Source organism: Macrobrachium rosenbergii, chromosome 15, assembly GCF_040412425.1.
Source record: "Macrobrachium rosenbergii isolate ZJJX-2024 chromosome 15, ASM4041242v1, whole genome shotgun sequence".
NCBI lineage: Eukaryota > Metazoa > Arthropoda > Malacostraca > Decapoda > Palaemonidae > Macrobrachium > Macrobrachium rosenbergii.
In genome coordinates this window covers 52681379-52701364 of record NC_089755.1, presented here as the reverse complement: position 1 = coordinate 52701364, position 19986 = coordinate 52681379, and the positions used below count along the sequence as shown (strand labels likewise).

Below are 19986 nucleotides of genomic sequence, written 5' to 3'. Positions count from 1 at the left end.
CTTTTTACTTTAGAATCACGAAAAGGTTGTGGCCCTGTTGAATCAGTTACTAAGCCAAGTGGTGCACCAAACCGAGAGTGGAAGTGGCAGTCAAAGGGGACGGGTATTAGAACTGGCAACAGCAGTAGCTTTGCGCTTCAAGACACATGGCCATAACTCACTCCCCCATAATGCTGCTACTCTTCATTTACTGTTAGATCTTAGCACATTTTTTGACCTTTACCACAAGGAAAGATTTAATGATGCATTAGAGGTAAGCATGTCTTCATATACAGATATCCATATAAGTGCAGTAAAATTACATTGGTATTCATGGGTTCAATTTTTTTTTTTTTTTTAAGTCTTGGCTGATTATTTCATGATCATTTTATTTTTATTATGAACAGTGAATATGTGTTGAAAGCACTCACTTATTAAAAGACTTCACCTGACAGGCTATAATTTAAAGGTTACTACTTAAAGGTTACTACATCTGAGTACCATACCTGGGTTTACTTTATAGTAATTTATCATTATGCATAGTAATTACAGTATGCGTGTGACTAGGTGAATTTATTTCCTTATTCATCCAAAGGCAAGTTCCTTTGTTATTGAGGAACTCAGTTTTGTGACGGCTAGTAAGGTCTTATTTTTCCCCAGTTCTCCATTATATATATTTTCCATTTATTAATGTAGACAAAGGGCAATCAGTTTCTCTAAAAGAATCTTGCTTTGAGTTTGTAAGTCCATGCCCGAAATCAAGGTAATGCAAATTATTAGTGTATATAATTATGTACAGTAGTTTTTACTGTATAGCTGCTGAAATTATTCCAGTATGTTCGTATATTGAAGAAAACTCCAACATTATTTTGACTTCTTATTGGTATCCACATAAACACCTTTTATACAACAAATATTTTGTTTACAAAATTATGGTGCATTCCAGGTTTTGAAAAGGTTACATGTCATAGCTCTAAGAACAGATGAAGTTGAGACTAGAGTCAATGGCATGTCTGCTTATGGTAGCGAAGTTCGCAATGTGTTACCCCATGTGCTTTTAGCTGCTATGACCACCACTCATCGCTTGTATTGCTCCCCTCCAGTCCAGTCATCTCCACAGACATCTTTTAATACTTCAGCATTGCCATCATCACCAGCATTCAAGGTGAGACTTGTGAAATTTTTAAGTAAAGTATTCATTTTTTTTTTTATCAATAATGCCTCCTTATCTGATTGTTATATTAGATTTTCAGTACTCTTCAGAGTATTAGTCCCATACAAAAATAATTTGTGAATGCATATTGATGTACTTTGGAGTTTACCGATGCTTAATCCCTGATATAGGGAACATGAATAGGTGACCAGCTTACTAAAGGAGTGGTTCATGATGAACAAACCTCCCTCCAAGAAGGCAACTCCCCTTTTACTATTTCATCAGGGATATCTAGTAATCAAAGGGGTTGGGAAAGGGTAATTACAAACCTCATATTATGTACACCAAGTAATTACTGATAAGAAAGACATGAAGTAGTTACTTACAAGAAAGAGACTGAATTGTCTTTTTTATCCAGTTACAGACTACCATCCTGTAAATGCTGCTTGGCTGATTTCTCCTATCACCATACTTTAATATAAATAAACCTTCAGTAAGCTTTTGTCAAAGACTAACCTTGTTATGATTGCCACTAGATTAGAAAAACCTTAGCCATTGGCCAGTCTGAGAAAAGAATTGCCTTTCTGATAATTATCAGAAAAGAATTGCCTTTCTGATAAGGGTATATGCAACTACACTGCACTTTACTGTGGTGAACCTTAAAACTGTTCCTCTCCTACCAGGAAGCTATCCTTGGTACCTCCTGACTTATGGTCTCCAATCTGGATTTAACTATGATTTTATATGAATGAATGATTGGAATATCTAACAATGGTGCAATTATCTTTTATTTCTGGAGCTTCTCAAGAAAGTGCAGAGAGTTCTGTATGTTTGCATGAAGTAGTCTGTCTGTCATTTACAGCATATCTTGAGACAAAAGTATTTAGCAATGAAAGGGATCCATATTTTTTGTCATCATTATCCCTTTGGTTTAACACTGGATTGGATAAGTCAGTAAACATTGCATGAAGTTCAGATGGCACAAAAATCAACTATTTGTCTGGATATGTGCATTAATTCAGTAAGCTAATGCTGCTACTGAAGCCATCACCTTGCTGAACAGAAATGGTTTACTAAATAGTCACATAAACCTCTCCTTACTAGGTGCACAAGTACCCAGAATCTCCATCTACTAGATGATTTTGTTAATGGGACATGGGTCAGTCACTGGTCTCCATCCTCACATCACCTAGGATACTTGTTTGAGCCAGTTGAATGGTTGTTAACTTTCTAACATTGCAAACTACCTGTTCTAGAGAGTGCTTGTTACGAAATAATCTATTCCTCCAAGATCTCTACAGTAGAAGCTAGAAGCAAGAGAACTGTACTGTCACTTCCCTCCCTCTCTTCTTTGGTGTTAGTGATGACCCATGTCTCCTTATTAAAGAATATTGACAACCAGGCATTGTAGGATGGCCACTCACTGTCTTGTTGCTTCTCCTTATCGTAATGTTGCCACCCATGGAGTCTGGACCAGCTCTGTAAGGAGCATAATGTAGTGAGTTGTTAAACTAAAATTAGGCTCATATAACAAGATACACAGTTGTGTGCAGTGTTGCCAAGAGACAGCCAATTTAGTACAAGTCCAGCACTGAATTTAAGAAAAAGAAGGTGGCCATATCAGCAACACTGTACAAGATATTCAAGATTATAAATACAAGATGCACACATGACTGTATGCAATGTTTGGAGCTTCTCTTGTAGGTACAGGGAGTTCTGTATGTTTGCATAAAGTAGTCTGTCTGCCATTAACATTATATTTTGAGAGATACTGTTAAGTATCTAGCAATGAAAGGTGTCCAAACTTCTAGTCATCAGTATCCCTTGGATTTAACATTATATAAATCACTAAACATTATTACATGAAAGTTCAGAGGGCACAAAAATCAACCATTTGTATGGTACCTCAACTTAATTCGGTAAGCTAATGCTGCTATTGACAACATTAACCTGCTGAACATGTAAGGGAGGCAGAAACCTAAACCCAGAAATGGCTTACGTCACATAAACCTAGGGTAATCTCTCCCTACTAGGTGCACAGGTACACAAAATCTCCATCTAGAAGGACTTGTTCATAGTTCACAGTCAGTCACTGTCTCCATCCTCATGTCACATAGGATACCTGTTTAAGTCTATTGAATGGTTGTGAACTTTTGAACACTGAAAACTTACCTGTTCTGGAGTCTACTTGTGAAGAATTAACCTAGTCCTCCTAGATCTCTACAGCAAATCTAGAAGCAGGAGAGCCTTACTGTTACTTATTCCTTCCCTCTCTTTGGTGTTATTGATGACCCTTCTCTCCTTCTAGTTAAAGGTTTGGCAGGGAATCTTGGGGATCTTGTTAGCCCCAAGGTATTGTAGGATGGCTACTCATGTCTTGTTGCTGCTCCTCGTTGTAGTGTAACCACCCATGGAGTCTGGACCAGCTCTGTAAGACTGTATCAACATGGTGTAATAAGTTGTGAAATTAAAATTAGGCATACTGTATATAACAATATACACAATTGTGTAGTGTTCCCAAGAGAGCACCAATTTAGCAGATGGCCAACACAATGTAAGAGAAAGAAGATAGCAATAGCAGCAACACTGTACAAGATATTCAAGAATATGAGATACGCAGTTCTATGCAAAATTGCTCTTATAAAAAAAAAATTGATACCAAAAAAGTGGATAATTAACATCAACATGTAGAAACACTCAACACACTTCACAAACATGGTCATCTTGATGAAACAAAAAAAAATTTCAAAGGCTTCACAAACATTGTCATCTTGATGAAACAAGGAAAAAATCTTGGTACTAACTAGAAGGTGAAATGACAAAGGAAAGAAAGAATAAAGTTTCCAAGAAGCATAATTTCATCTGCTTTCAACTTCCATGACTAGACTCCCCATAGCAACAGAGGCTTAGTATTGACAGCTGTTCTCCACTGTGTATCCACACTTATCCAGGCACTAGACATAAGTAAAAGTAGTCTGTAACTGATAAGGACACCTTGATATTATCTTAAAACGTGAATTTGGATTCATATATGAAAACATTTTAACTTTTAAGTTATGAATTTAAGCAGTATATATATCAATGCAGTTTTGTTGGATTTTGTTTTAGTATTTAAATTTTTTATTAATGCCTGATATTCTGTTTTCTTTTTCAGCACTTAAAAGAACAAGCACGGGCAATTGTGACATTTGCAGGAATGATCCCAATGAGGCTTCACTCCGAAATTAATGCAAGACTTGTACAACTGGAAGCTTTGATAAATTAAAATAGATTATAGCCATTTCACTTTGGTGGCCATGTACAACTTTTGATAATTTTTGATATATATGTGGTACTGTCTGTCTTGAAGAACCCTTGTGGGACACTTAAGATATTGTATGAATGAATCCCATGTAATTTATGAATGAGATTGACACTGTAATTTTTTAAGTATTTTTGAAAAATCCTGGCATTCGTTATGTATGAGGTGTCTTGATACAGTTTAGAACACAGTATTTTGTGTGGGAGTCTCATGAATTTTATTGAAGACCACAGCTTTGTAGATGTTTGTTAAATAAAGATATGTACGTCTAAAAAAAAAAAAAAAAAAAACTTTCCATTCAGCCTATTGAAAGAGAATTAAAACTAAAATATAAGTAAAACTCAGCTTTGGTAAATAGATCAAAACCTGATTAAATGTGGAGCAAACTCATACTTCTTAATACCCTGGACTTTATTTTTTGAAAACAACATCACCTGTTGAGTGAACAGGGTAAACCTGCCACAAATTTTTCATTTTTGACTGAAAATGAATACACAGCTGACAATGGAGCCTATATAATGATTTCTAGGTATAACAATGCTAGATATACACAAAAAGACTGGTCAGGACCGTCTTTTAAAAATGCTATTTTTAAGTACTCTCATTAGATCTTTAAATATCTACTGAAAATTTAACTAAATTATTAAGCATAAAAAACAGTGGCAAATATCTAATATTTAAAAATAATTACTCCACAACACTAAAAATAGAGGAATAGTATGGTGATCTCCCTCCACTTTATTTTTTTGTTTTGCATTTTACCCCACCCCACCAGGTGTTCCTTTTAAATCATCAATATCTAACAAATATTTAGACTTTAAATATTACTGAAAATTTGCTAATCTGCATAAAAAAAGAGGCAAATATCTAATATTTAAAAAAATAGTGCCTGTTATGTAGTGATCTAACCAAAGTATTAACTCAAAATCTGCTAATCTGGTAAGGGTAAAAAAATTGGTTACTGGTTACTAAAACCTGATCACCTGCTATCACTGAGCACCAGGGACTAGGTGAGGTTGTCAGGGTGGGATTATAATAAATGAATTTGGTTAGTATACCTAGGAAAAATACAAATTACAAAAATCTATTTGTTCCTACAGTAATACAAACCATCAACTAAGAGATTCACTCCCTAGATGGGATGTTGCCTCTTGACTGGCAAGTTGAATCTCCACCTGGAAATGTTATGTTCCCAGTCACTGTAATAAATGGGAATGATAACTCCTGTAATCTCCTATTCAGTCTTGTATATGGATAACAGCATTAGGGATGAGCCCAAATAGGATGTATTCGAGATTTTGCTCTAAAAGGAAAACCATGGATTATCAAGTGTGACCTGGCCAATATGACTGATGGATTCAGATTACAGCTCTAACCCCCTTCCCCCGTTAAACGGAGAGCAAAAAGAGTTTCATCTTGCCAGCCAAAGCTCAAAAACTGGGAGCTCAACTAAGTAGCCACCTGCATGTACACCTGGTCCAGCATATATTCAAGCCTTAATTGCTGCCTCATAGATGGAGGAAGTAGAAAGAGATGCAAGTCATTCTACCATCCAACCCAAGCCTTGTGCCCTTCTCTAAAAGGAGCAAGGGTGACTATACAACCTGTTGAGCAGCCACCACTGGTCACAAATTGAAGGTGTCTAGGGACCTGTGGGCAATGATCCAACAGGTCAATGATTCTCAGGAGGAATAAGGTACAAGTGCCTCAACACTTCAGAAACTTGTCCCCATTACCTGAATTACTGAAAAGTTACTCCAAAATGCTAGGGATGGCTCCCTACCCATTAACTTTGTGAGCTTTTGCCCACTGTAAAGCTATCTTCTTTACTTACAGAGCTGAAAGATCATTTGATTACAGCACAAAGTCAAAAAGAAAGCTTTCTTGGCACCTTCTTATGTTTGTTAATCTCCCAACTCCTTTGGTGCCTAAATGCCCAGCTGACACTACCACATACTAGTCTCCCAAGGGATGCCTGCCATCAGAACAAGCCACATTCATAAACCAAGGAAATTTTTGAGTATGAGAAGGAAAAGTGAAGCTATGCATTAACTGAACCAGCTGTTGCCAAAGACATCCATATAAAAGATAAGGGTTTGCATCCTTTTAAGAATAATTAAAAGTCCTGAAAACACATAGAAGAAAGTGAAACCATATTTTTCATACTACCATAGATTCAAAGGAACCTTATGCACAAATCTGTTTAACCTATTTCAATAGCATTGCAACTTACACTGAACGGTGAATTGGAATCATATACTGAACACTGCTTTTCATGATGATGTGGACCTCACCATGATGTAAGAACTGTCGTCTGTCATCAGCAATCAAAACATCCTGTTAAAAAAAAAAAAACAGTTCATATCAAGTTAACTAATCAAGGTTTTCCACAAATGAGAAAGGAATCTATATCCTCCTTTCCACAAAAGTGTCTTTCAATAAATTCAGTCATTATAATTTGCATATTTCTTCCATCTTCTTCTTGTTAAAACTGTAATCTGTCACATTAAAATTTCATATAAATCCAATTGGATATATGTTTATTACCAGTTCCATTAACTTAAGTTATAATGTTACATACTGTTTTAAACTACATAAAATAGGTAAGGATAATGTACCTAATGGACCATTACTAACAAAAAAGCTATTGATGCTACCTCTATAATCAACAAAAAACCTGAATGTCCAGGTCCTTTATGTTAGCAATATTAGTATTTCATATTATGTACTGCACTGCCATGTAAGGATCCTATCTACTGTATTGTAGCTTGTTACAATATTTTAAATCACAGTTGTATACTATAGCCTTACAATAATTAACATGAGAAAAATATGTGTTGATATGTTTACATTGCGGTTTGGTAATAATTTTATTAATTTTGCTAATGATATATAGGTAAGGATAATGTACCTACTGGACCATTACTAACAACAAAAAAGCTATTGATGCTACCTCTATATTCAATGAAAAACCTGAATGTCCAGGTCCTTTTATGTTAGCAATATTAGTAGGTCCTTTTATGTTAGCAATGTTAGTATTTCATATTATGTACTGCACTGCCACATAAGGATCTTATCTACTGTATTGTAGCTTGTTACGATATTTTAAATCACAGTTGTATACTAAAGCCTTACAATAATTAACATGAGAAAAATTAACTATGTTGATATGTTTACGTTGCGGTTTGGTAATAATTTTATTAATTTTGCTAATGATATATATAGACGGAAAAAATAATTTTGATAACGAGGCCGCGACTGGCATTCAGGTACACCTGTACAGGTCTGCCTGCACAGTTGACACACCTGACTGTTGATGTGAACAACATGCTCAGTTTTTTTGCCAGCGCAAGCGAGCTGAGCAAATTGTGTACTGTATCTCAACTGATATACCTGTGCAGGTCTGCCTGCACAGTTGACCTGTGCAGGCACACCTGAATGTTAATGTGAACGACCTGCACAGTTTTTTCTGCCAGCGCAGGTGAGCTGAGCAAATATTGTATCTCAATTGATATGCCTGCATCTAAATGACCTGCTCAGGTGTGCCTTAGCGTTAGTGGGGAGGCCACCTGTTTTGTTCAGTTCTCTTCCCGTCCTTGGTTGGAGAGTAAGTTCCAGTCTAACAACAGCATGTGACTAGCTTTATTAAAATAAAGTTTTTATACCTTAATTGATGATGTATCAGATTTATTCATTTGCCAAAAACTGATGTGGATGTCTGGTTAATATATGTTTATAATTTTGCAATTTTTCCTCAAAAAATAGTGTATAATGAAGGCTGAAAGTTGCAGCATCATTCCTGGATGTCTTGACAAGAAGAATGAGCCTTGTCTTCAGCAAGTAAAATTCAAAGACTATCATATCAGAATAAAAAAAAATCTGTTTTTGAATTAGTCAAAAAATTAAAGGAGATTGACTCTGATGCTTACAAAGACAGAGACTATGTTTATTCATAGTTATATAAACCATATATGCAAGTCAGTTTTTATTTTGAATAAATATTCAACATAGAAAAGTAATGTAAAACAAGAATAGGCCTAGGCCTATATGCATCTCTTCATGATTTTGCATTAAGTTTTAAAATGAGAATGAAATCCAGTATACTAATGGAACACATAAAAGCAACAGTAGTCATGTTTACTTACTGTTGACATCATATGTTAAAAATGATTAACAGCCTCTCCTTCACTGGGCGTCTTTTTTAGGCATTTCTTACTTTGTGAGCATGTTACTATCACCAAGCCAATTATTGCCAGAGTGTCGTATGTTGAAGCCATAGCTGCTATGAGAGAACTGAGAAAAAACCTATATCGTTAATGGTGAATTAACAAAAGTATGCCTGCAAAGGTCTGCCAGTGGAGGCATACCTGAATGTTAGTGGCAGCCTTTATAGTTGTTTCCATGAATCAGAATTTTTAACTTTTAACAACTGACAATTCCATATGGATGGAAGAATTTGACACATTCACTTTTAGATTTATTGGCAATCTTTGATCTTTGAGTAATTGGGATATCCTGTTTGATGTCTGTTCTATATGTGTACATGAGTACTACTTCAGTGACTTTTAAGAGATATCATGAACTGGGACCAAATTATCCGGCATATCGAATTTATACAACATGCAGGTTATGGTAATGATTGAGACACATCAAAAGAAGGTATTTCTATGTAATAGCCCCGCACAGACTGTATGGAACAGTTCTGCAAATACGAGAGTCATTAGGGAGCCATATGTTCAAAACGAATTGGCTAAGAAAATGATTATAAAAGGAACCATACTAACCTAATGTACCCTAACCTAACCTAACTTAGTAGGTAAAGGAAAATGAAACCACTTTTTACCAAAAGTTTCCCTACAACACTGCGCTTGCGCAATAGCATTCCAGGATGGCCAGCATACAAAAACATAATCAGTTCTGAGGTTAATTACCAGTTAATTACAGTTGACCGTCAAAAAATAACAGCAAATTCTTGATAAGCAACAAAATACTATAGGAAAAGTCAATTTTAAAGGAAATACCCGACGTGGAGTTAATGCTTAGTTCTATCCAAAGGAATTTTGGTAGAACTATATAGTAGCTCCGCACAGCCGACGGCGCTATAACTTGACTTTTTCTACAGTTTTTTGGTTGCTAATTATGAATTTACCTTTCATTTTTGGCGCTCGAGCCTAATTAACCTGTAATTAACCCCTGAAGTCCATCCAACAAGGGGTTTCCATACACGATCTTCACAAGACAGAGCACGGGTACGTCTGTTTCGAATGGTTCATATCCCGTCCGGCAAGTGCAATAACTTGTTAACGTATGGGTACCCAACCCCCCCAGGCCAGTACTAAACACAGCGAAGGGACCTTCCATTTGGCCGACAACAAACAGATGCACCGCCAGTATCAGAACCCCTAAAAGTGTAGAAAAAACCAGTTGAAAAGGTAAAAACAGGCGCGGAGCTAATGTATAGAATTACCGAAATTTTAATCCATTATTCGCAATTCCTGATGAGACACGACTATACTTAACAACCTAGCCTATGGTAACCTAAGCACTAAGTATGTGGTAGGTTAACGTGGGTGGTCCCTCCAGCCCTGAGAGATGAAGAGCCGTAGGTTAGGTTAAGTCTGTCACTCACTCAGTCTCCAGTTCTTCACCATCTGGAATTTATTCTTCATATGATTCTGAAAATTTAGGCTAGGCTACAGACATGAACGTATACAGGCGGGACTTAGCCTAGGCTATGCTTTTTCTGCAGCTTCTCTTGTGTTTTGAGCTTTACCTATAAGTTACTGCAAGATAATTTTAAGGCATTAGCCTAGCCTAGCCTAGTGTATTCCAATTTTTTTTTTTATCTAAACAACCTGCTTTCCCATGTGATCCCACCACAACTGAAAGGTCTAGGCCTACGTTTAAAACTAAAAATTAAAATAAGTTCCTGGACTAAAGCACAGAAGTAACTAGTACGAAATAAGCCTAAGTTATACAGTCTATGGTGCATGTGTTTGGAGAGAATTTAATTTGTCATACTATTACTTGTAATAACAGTTTTGCCCTACCTGTAACACACTATTACAGGAACACTGTCTTCTCGTCACCTTCAGTGGCTGAAATTTCGACTATGAAACACTACTACTGTAGGCTACAAGTTCTTCAGTCCACTGCCCAATGAGTTAATTTTGCGCGTTTGTTTTATTTCATTTTTAATTTCCTGACATCCCGTTGTTTTAATTATTATTCTTGCTGAAAGTGCTATAAAAATCCTGGTCAGAAAAAACTAAATAAAGTTGTTCAGATTTCCTTAATTTCTGGCTGGCGTAGACCCAGTATGTTTGACAATTATCTTTTATATACCCTCTGATTTATGCCGCTGTTTCATTTTATTCTAAACTTATGGAACTAGGATCACTCAAATGAAAAATCTCAGTTCTACAAAGGATCAAATGAACAGCGAAGAGAATAAGGATTTTATTTGGGTTGGGCAATGGAGATGGTTGCAGTGGCAGGGTTACAAAGGTCCACGTTTGTGTGGGCCTCTTTTTGCCCAGTGAATTAATAATTAACGCCTATCTTCAATGATTTAATCATAATGGACACTATTTTCTTTGCTGCATATTAGTAACAATCAACGTTCGCAAGTGAGATCTTAGTTATTCAATCTGCAAAGTTATTAAGAGCCAAAATCATAAACTCCTTGACACAGGCACTGAAAGACTTCGCTCACTAAAAATAGGAAAAATCACGTGAAAAAAAAGGAAAAAACAGCATTTTAAAATTGCCCAATCCAATTGAAATTCATTCTAAGAACGATTTTCAGAGCATAAACTCCAATGAATCAAGTCAGTCACTACGACCAGTTTGTATTTCATGTTCATAAATGAGGCTATGTACTTACAGTATAAGTAAACGTCAAAACTGAACGGGTATATATATATATATATATATATATATATATATATATATATATATATATATATATATATATATATATATATATATATATATATATATATATATATATATATATATATATATTACTTTTGAGTCCAGCTCTTCTATACAATTATGGTTGAATGTCAGCAGCTGACAACTGAAAGTTGAGAAATGTAGGGCACAAAGTAAGGATTGTAAATAATTACTCGCTTGATTACTTCAGTATCATGTCATCTCTTTGAATAAGCACGAAGTCTTCCTAATCTTCCTAACTTTCCTCCATGAGTAAGCAGGTACAGAAGTGCAAAAACACACGCATACTTACATGAAGGTGTGTTGACGCCTTACGTAGTACGTGAGCAACAGCACACGCGCGCCCACAGGATCCAGAGAAGAACAGGGTTAGATTGGCACAGTTTCGTAACATTTCCAAAGATCAGGAGAGATCGAGGAGGGAACCATGCATGCACGTCTTTCGTGGAAAGAGAAACCTAACAAGTTCCACTTTTTTGTGTGCGTGTGAGTGCTACTGGATCCCCTCTTTCCTCCATATACGTGCATGTCAAGGCCACCTGGAAACGTTCGTGCGTTTTGCGAAAAGAATGTGGTAGACGTATTCTCTAGACCTTGGTAGATATCGTCATTGTCTATTTCAGCTGCGGTTCTGCATCAAAACATGAAAATGAGATCGTGGTGGATTCCAGTTCTACGAATATGGTGGATGAATAGAGTATTTGGTCTCTTCAGGGAAATACAAAATGGTCATACTGTATGATTTTGCAGAAATATGATTCAGCAGTGTTCACTGTTTATTGAGCATGCATACATACATTATATATTATATATATATATATATATATATATATATATATATATATATATATTTATATATCCTCCTAAATAATAACGGGTAATAGGCTATAGCTGAAGTGATGACAAAATACAATGATATAACACGAAAGCGCTCGTGCTTTATATTTCATTTCATTCCTAGTCATATATATATATATATATATATATATATATATATATATATATATATATATATATATATATATATATACGAGATACTAAACTGTTATTTGTTTGTGTGTGTGTGTGTGTGTGTGTGTGTGTGTGTGTGTGTGTATAATTAAAAATGATACTAAACTGATTATTTTCTTTCTTAGTGAAAAAACAAAAAATGCTGCAACACTTAAGCAAAGGTGTTCAGGTGCCACGCGTCCTTTTCCCCTTGCAAATGATGACCTCTTCGTTTTTTTTTTTTTATTTTAGTAATAACTTGTGAAGTCAGTTATATCCAGTTGTTCTCTCTCTCTCTCTCTCTCTCTTCCTTAATGCTATCGGCTGTTTCCGATACAAGAGCGGGTGCTGACATAAGACCAGCTTAGGTTTAACATTTTCTGAAGCGTGTTAACCCTAACAGTGTTTTTTCACAGTATGCCCTACGACCTTTCCACATGTCAAGGTTAATGCTCCGGACACCTAGGCCTTATGGAGGCGTCTTTAAAATATGCAACAAAAGACGCACGTGTCACCTTACTATGTCTTCTGCGACCTGTTAACATTGCGGAGTATGTAGATAATCTATCTTCTTCGATTTTCAAGAAGGAGCAGAGGGAAGAAGAAGAAAGGCTGGCACTGTCTGGAGTGTGATGTTATCTAAGAACCAGTCGAAGAGCCATACAGAGTCATACAGATGACTGGAATTAAGTAAATAAAGTAGCGATTAAATAAAGGAATAAAAAGAATTTAATGTTGAATCTCTAACTTAATTCTATTTTCCTCTTCTTTACTGCCTGCGCATACGTACGTCAAAGCAAAAAAAACAAGTAAAAAATGCGCCGAAGTTTCTTCGGCGCAATCGAGTTTTCTGTACGGCCGCTACAGCGTATAATCAAGACCAACGAAAATAGATCTAGTTTTCGGTGGTCTCGGCATCATGCTGTATGAGTCGCGGCCCATGAAACTTTAACCACGGCCAGATGGTGGCCTATCCTATAGCGTTGCCAGAAGCTCGATTATGGCTAACTTTAACCTTGAATAAAATAAAAACTGCCAAGGTTAGAAGGCTGCAATTTGGTATGTTTGATGATTGGAGGGTTGATGATCAAGATACCAATTTGTAGCCCTCTAGCCTTAGTAGTTTTTAGGATCTGAGGGCGGGCAGAAAAAGTGCGGACGGACAGACAAAGCCACCTCAATAGTTTCCTTTTACAGAAAACTAAAACTACACGTACATGAGTGATGCATTAAAAAAAAAAACAAGAATTATATCGGTTTCAAAATAATATTCAAAACGGAAATGAGTTTAGAACCTTGGCTTCCATTCATAAATGTAGCTGATTTTACTGCTTGAAGACCTCTGGAAAAACACACTTCTTGACAACCAGTAATTTTTGAAAAACAAAATACCAATTTTCTCACAGCCAGGATTGCGAAACGGATACCCGGATTTGCCGTATTGCAACACGAACAAAATAAAAAAAAAAAAAACTTTAAAGGGGAAACAGAAATTGTCTCCAAACAGATGTTACACCATAATACGAAAAGCAGTTGCATTTGTCTTGCTTCATTCGCATCTCTTCAAGAAGCGAGAAGCCTCAAGAAGACGCGTGGTGACTTTGACCTAAAATGAATGAATTTCTTCCTTGTTCTTCATCTTTTCTTTTCATTTTTTTAATTGCAGTTTTCAAAAGATACACAATGACTGACGTAAGAAGGCAGGATTTTCAATGTTTTCCCAACTCTCTGACTGCGAGTTGAATACTTTGAGATTTACGCTTGGAGATGTTCCGAAAATGGTTACGTTCATGAAAATGTCTTTCATTGATTGTTTTAGCGTAAAAAAAAACGCGTAACACCAAAAGCATTCCTTGATGGCTACGATAAAGAATAAAAATACTCGTATCGTTGACCTACCCAATATTTTACCAAGATTGCATCACGCCGTTGAGGGGACTGAACTCCATTGACCCTAACGTATGGTAATGAAGACAGATTAACCTACTAACTCAAGACGAGATCTTAAAATGGAAGCTAAGATACTGTTAAGAAGAGGTAACTCCAGGAAAATATTGCATCATCATGCAGCTATTTCATATGTACTTCAGGACGTAAGTAATTGAGATTTATCTGGCGTCGCGGCTCCTTGAGCCATTAACGCCGAAGTAATTTTGGAATGATTAAGTATAGATTCATAGAGCATAGCCAGCGTTTAGTATACTGTTTTATCTATGTTCATGATCATACAAATTTTTCTATTGTCCTATTTTCTTGCAAAAAAGTTCTTCTGTGACCAACAAATAAATTTTATTAGTTTATTATTGTTGTTTTAAGCTGGTCTTATGCCAGCATGGGATCTAGCTTAGAAACCAAATTGACGGTTCACTACGTGGTTATAAAAAAATAAATTCCACAACAAATTTTATCTTTCAATTTTCGGCTGTTATTTGAAAAGCCAAGGATAAATGTGTGAAATTTACTGAATATAGTCAGTGCCAACAGCATAATCAGTTGCCTGTTTTTATGTGGTGTCCAAGGCTGATGAAAATGGATGAAACTTACCTACATTACGAGCAGATGATTTCTTCGGAGGCACATTCTCCTGAAAGTTTTCTTCTTTCAAGGTAGATTCTTTCTTTTGACGCAGATTCCTTCTAAAACAGAATTCTTCTTTTGAGGCAGATTCTTTCTTTTGAAGCATATTCCTTCTTCTGAAGCAGAATTCTCCTTTGGAGGCCCATTCTTTATTCTGAATGAGAATCCTTCTTTTGAGGCAGATTCTTTGCTTTGAAGCAGTATGCTTCTTATTAAGCAGATTCCTTCATCTGGGGCAGATTCATTCTTCTACGGCAGAATCTGCCGTAGAAGAATGAATCTGAGGCAGATTCTCTCTTCTAAAGTAGATTCCTTCTTCTGAGGATGAATCTTTCTTCTGAGGTAGACTCTTTCTTCTGTGGCAGATTCTTCCTTCTAAAGGAGATTCCTTCTTCTGAAGCAAAGTCTTTCTTTTAAAGCAGATTCCTTCTGAAGAAGATTCTTCTAAAGCACATTCCTTCTTCTGAGGCAGACTTTCTCTTTCAAAGCAGATTCCTACTTCTGAGGCGGATTCTTTCTTCTAAAGCATATTCCTTTTACTGAAGCAGATCTTTCTTTTGAAACAGATTCCTTCTTCTGAGGCAGTCTTTGTTCTAAAGCAGATTACTTCTTCTTAAACAGATTCCTTCCTCAGAGGCAGATTATTTCTTTTGAAACAGATTCTTTCTACTGCGCTACATTCTTTTAGAAGATTTTTCCTTTTACGCAGATTCTTCCATCTGAAGCAGGTTCTTTCTTTTACGGCAGATTCCTTATTCTAACTAAATTCTTATCTCTGAGAGAGATTTTTCTTCTGTAGAAGTTTGTGATCCACTTCTCTGCATGTAAAAAAAAAAAAAGCGATCATAATAGAGGTTACATTCAAAAGCACTGCAGATGACTTTTACCGTTCCTTCTACTTGTAGGTATATTTGTTGGCAATACAATTTCCCTAATGAAAATAATAAAGCATATGGAGACGCTCACAAGTAAATAAGAATAAACTAATGCAACCACACCCCCCAACCTCCGGGGAAGAGAGGCCTTCCAGTTTAGTTCCTATGGCTTCAGGGAACTTAATACCTTTCCGGCCCATAGAATATCACAGCTTTGGTTCTATTTTCCCAACCCACCCCTCCCAGACCAGGCAGTCATAATCCGCCTTTGAAGGGGCGGATTATAGTCCCTATACTTGTATTAGAAGTTGCTGAGTGGTAGTGTAATTCTTGTGCTTCACTTCCCTCGTCACAAACAAAGCTGGATTCGTTTCCAAAAATACATCAAGCGATGTGGAGACTGTACAAAGGCTCAGAATAACTTACACAAGGATGGCAGCGCCAGTTCGTTCTGTTCTTTGTTATTCCAGAATTTACATAAAGGACAGTGGCACGCAGAGAACAATCACGTTCTGACAAATACAGCAGACGAAAAGACCCAATTGTGTAGATACCTTTGGTGAGATTGTGAGTACAAAATAATTTAAAATGCACCCAAGAGGGGTTTTCTCTTTTACATAAACTAAAGTTTTGTGGTCTGATTAAAGTACACATCAAGGCAAGCTTTGTGGTCTTGCTAGATATAGTGATTAAATAGGTGAACAAAAGTTCAGGGCTAAACATGCAGTTCAAAGAAGAAGACATCTCTGCTATGTTTCTGCTGCAGATTTCTATCAGACTTGATCAGCTCATCAAGAAGGCAAGGAAGTCTTATTGACAAAAACATAAATCCATGTGTCAGTCATTCCAGAAACGTGAATCTGAGCAAGAGATGATTACACCAGTAATGAATTAATTTTAGTGGTGTCTCTGCTCTATCTGCTGTTTCTCCTGCAAAGTAATTTAAAAAAAATAAAAATATAAACTTCAACTCTAACAGCCTTTCAGGGCAACATTCAACACGAAAATAAATACAGTAGTTGAACATCGAAATCAAGCAAAAAAAAAAAAAAAAAAAAAAATCAAGCGATGTAACACCCATTGCCTTTAAATGCTGGTACTGAAAATCACCAGGAAAAAAATCTGATATAAACAAAACCCTTACATTAAAAAGGTTGAAGCAATCTGATACAAACAAAATCCTTACACTAACGAAGGTGGAAACAAAGGTCAACGCAAAACAGATGACCTATAAATTGACTAAAACATTTTCAGATCGTGAAAACAAAGGCGGAAAAATAATGACTCATGGACGTAGCGTCGTGGATTAAATTCACTGCGGAATGCAACAGATCGACAGAACGTGCAGGTGATTTTACAATCTCGTTTCCAACTGTACGATGGTCATCTGTTTGCAGTACGTAAGGTGATTAGCGAGCGACCGGGAGGATTCGTTTCAATGCCACGTATGTATGTTAGATCAGCGGTATGTTCTGGCTGACAATATCATTTTTAAATATACCCGCACGTGTTTGATTATTGTACAGCTTTCTTTCTTTGCGTACCAAGAGTGCTGCCTCTTGTTTTTTGAAAGAAAGCAATAAATACTTGACCCGCCTCACTCGTATCGTCGTACCGGTTAAAAAAAAAAAACAACAACACTGGTAATCACATTACGAACAACGCATACTATTCTTTAGGAACACGGTAGAGCAACGCACTAAAGTCGCAGAGGCTTATCCCTTGTAAGGAATAATGCTTTCCGATATGGGTAATCCAGTAGAACTGACTTTTGGGCAAAGCGAGGCGTGATGAGACCTTGGCCTTGGGTGTGTGTGTGTGTGTGTGTGTGTGTGTGTGTGTGTGTGTGTGTGTGTGTGTGTGTAACAGTGAGGTCGGAGATGCTCTGGCAATAGACCGGAATCCACTGGACTTAATAAAAGGCGATCTAAGAATGCGATGACATTTTTCGAATGTGGGATTACAAGGTGGGATTCCAAGCTGTTTTTCTTAAACGCGATTGCAAATTTAAAGAAATCGTGAAAGTATGGAATGTTGGCACCATAATGGGGCTAAAGCAAGTTAAGATTGAGCGTAAACGTGACATGTCAGGGCCATGGAGATTAAGAAGGCAATACGGACAACGGAAGAACGGTAGACTGTGTAAGTCTCAAGGTAATATAAACTTTTCCATCACCGGTGTATGTACTGACAACTCGTGTGAAGAACTGCACAACAAATTAAAAAAAGAAGAAAATGTTGCATTGCTACGTCCATAACTGATTTCCATTCTGAGCTTAGTGAATGAATCATGTAATCAGACATCACATTAGAAGTGAACTTAGTTCCCTGATGATTTTATAGGTGGCATAAATAAAATCTTTGGGATCTTTCCTAGATAGTGACCCCCCAAGGGTTTTAAGCCGGTATGTGTCCACCTTTGCGGCGTGTTTAGTACAAGCCCGTTGGGATGACAGTAAAAACATAAACAAAAGACTATAAAAAAATATCATAAAGATAACGACGCCCAGGAAATATTTGTCCTAGTGACCCCGGAAAACCCCTGGGGTCACTATCTAGGAAAGAAACTTTGAGCTACTATTGCGTTCTTTCATATTTTGCAATGACGTTACAACTGATTTGCTGAAAATTTAGTTCATGTTAAGGATGAAACTGGAAAACACAATTCTTACCCTTTTCAGTTTTCTGTAAAAGAAAACTATTGTGCCGGCTTTGTCTGTCCGTCAGCACTTTATTCTGTCCGCACTTTATTCAATCCGCACTTTTTTCTGTCCGCACTTTTTCCTGTCCGCACTTTTTCTGTCCGCCCTCAGATCTTAATAACTATTGAGGCTAGAGGGCTGCAAATTGTTAAGTTGATCATCCACCCTCCAATCATCAAACACAAAATTGCAGCCCTCTTGGATCAGTAGTTTTTATTTTATTTAAGGTTAAAGTTAGCCACAACCGTGCGTCTGGCAACGATATAGGACAGGCCACCACCGGCTCTTGGTTAAAGTTTCATGGGCCGCGGTTCATACAGAAAACTCGATTGCGCCGAAGAAACTTCGGCGCATTTTTTACTTCTTATTTTTCCCCATCAACGAAATTCTAGAGGCTTATTAGTCATTCCAAACAGGCACCTTTAATGTTTCTGTCTCGTACTGACAACCTGCAATGACCAAGAGTTAAGGAAATTATTCTTGCGCAAGTGACTCGGATTTCGTATATATGCTTTATAAGTTCAAGCACTACTTTCAGAATTACTTAGTTTTCTTATCATTTCCGCCCCTCAACTGTCACTGATATATCTGGATAATAATAATACTTCTACAAAAAGGTTTAGGGAAACATGCTATATGCTACTGTCATTCATAGGCTATGCTACTTGTGGTATCCTCATTCAGTATTATGGGAGAGGAACTGTAAGAAACTGTCTGCTAATAAGCACGGGATAAAATACAATTTTACCAAATTTACCAAATATTTTTAGAGCTATACTGTAAATACTGAATTTGCCAACGAAAATAAGATTATACACCAGTCTATAGTACGATAAATATTGCTATACGGACATCAATCATGGTATGAATGGAATAGAATAAAATATAGAATTTAGGCCAGAGGCCAAGCACTGGGACCTATGAGGTCATTCAGCGCTGAAACTGAAACTGACAGTAAAAGGCTTGAGAGGTGGTGTAACAGGAGGAAAGCCTCGCAGTTGCACTATCAATTAAATATTAGGAAAGGTTGGAAAGTAGATGGAAGAAAGAGAATATGAACGGAGGTACAGTCAAAGGAAAGAAAGGGGTTGCAGCTAAGGGCCGAAGGGACGCTGCAAAGCACCTTAAGTAACATCTACAGCGCACTGCATGAGGTGCACTGACGACACTAACCCCCTACGGGGTCAATCATGGTATGGCAATGAAACTAAATCTAATACAAGATTTTGTCGATTTGAGAATAGTGCTTCGTGAAGAACATCAGGAACCACGATAATGTAAGAAATTATACCACAGGGTAGATGACCGAAGTTCCAACTGCATAAGAGAAAATGACGACAGGGAGATGAAGACATGAAGATGAATCGGACATGTCACAATCCCAGGGAGAATAGGACATGATCATGTCAGCTGGTGTCTTGTGGGAACCGGAAGAGTCGGAGGACTCAGACC

General features: G+C 36.9%; 1 protein-coding gene and 1 long non-coding RNA gene across 4 annotated transcripts in view; one reads left to right on the top strand and one right to left on the bottom strand.

Moving 5' to 3' along the window:
* The window catches only part of LOC136846722 (nuclear pore complex protein Nup93-like), a 342318-nt gene extending 337499 nt beyond the window's left edge, over positions 1 to 4819 (top strand). The window contains exons 16-18 of the mRNA XM_067117837.1: positions 14 to 253; positions 926 to 1144; positions 4287 to 4819. Of these exons, the coding sequence (XP_066973938.1) occupies positions 14 to 253; positions 926 to 1144; positions 4287 to 4397 (570 nt within the window). The 3' untranslated portion in view covers positions 4398 to 4819. The remainder of the gene's footprint in view (positions 1 to 13; positions 254 to 925; positions 1145 to 4286) is intronic.
* The window catches only part of LOC136846724 (uncharacterized), a 77214-nt gene continuing 58695 nt past the window's right edge, over positions 1468 to 19986 (bottom strand). For all 3 annotated transcript variants that reach the window (XR_010855510.1, XR_010855511.1, XR_010855512.1), the window contains exons 4-6: positions 6667 to 6770; positions 3305 to 3568; positions 1468 to 2611 (exon numbers count right to left, since the gene is read on the bottom strand). This is a non-coding gene — a long non-coding RNA (uncharacterized lncRNA). The remainder of the gene's footprint in view (positions 2612 to 3304; positions 3569 to 6666; positions 6771 to 19986) is intronic.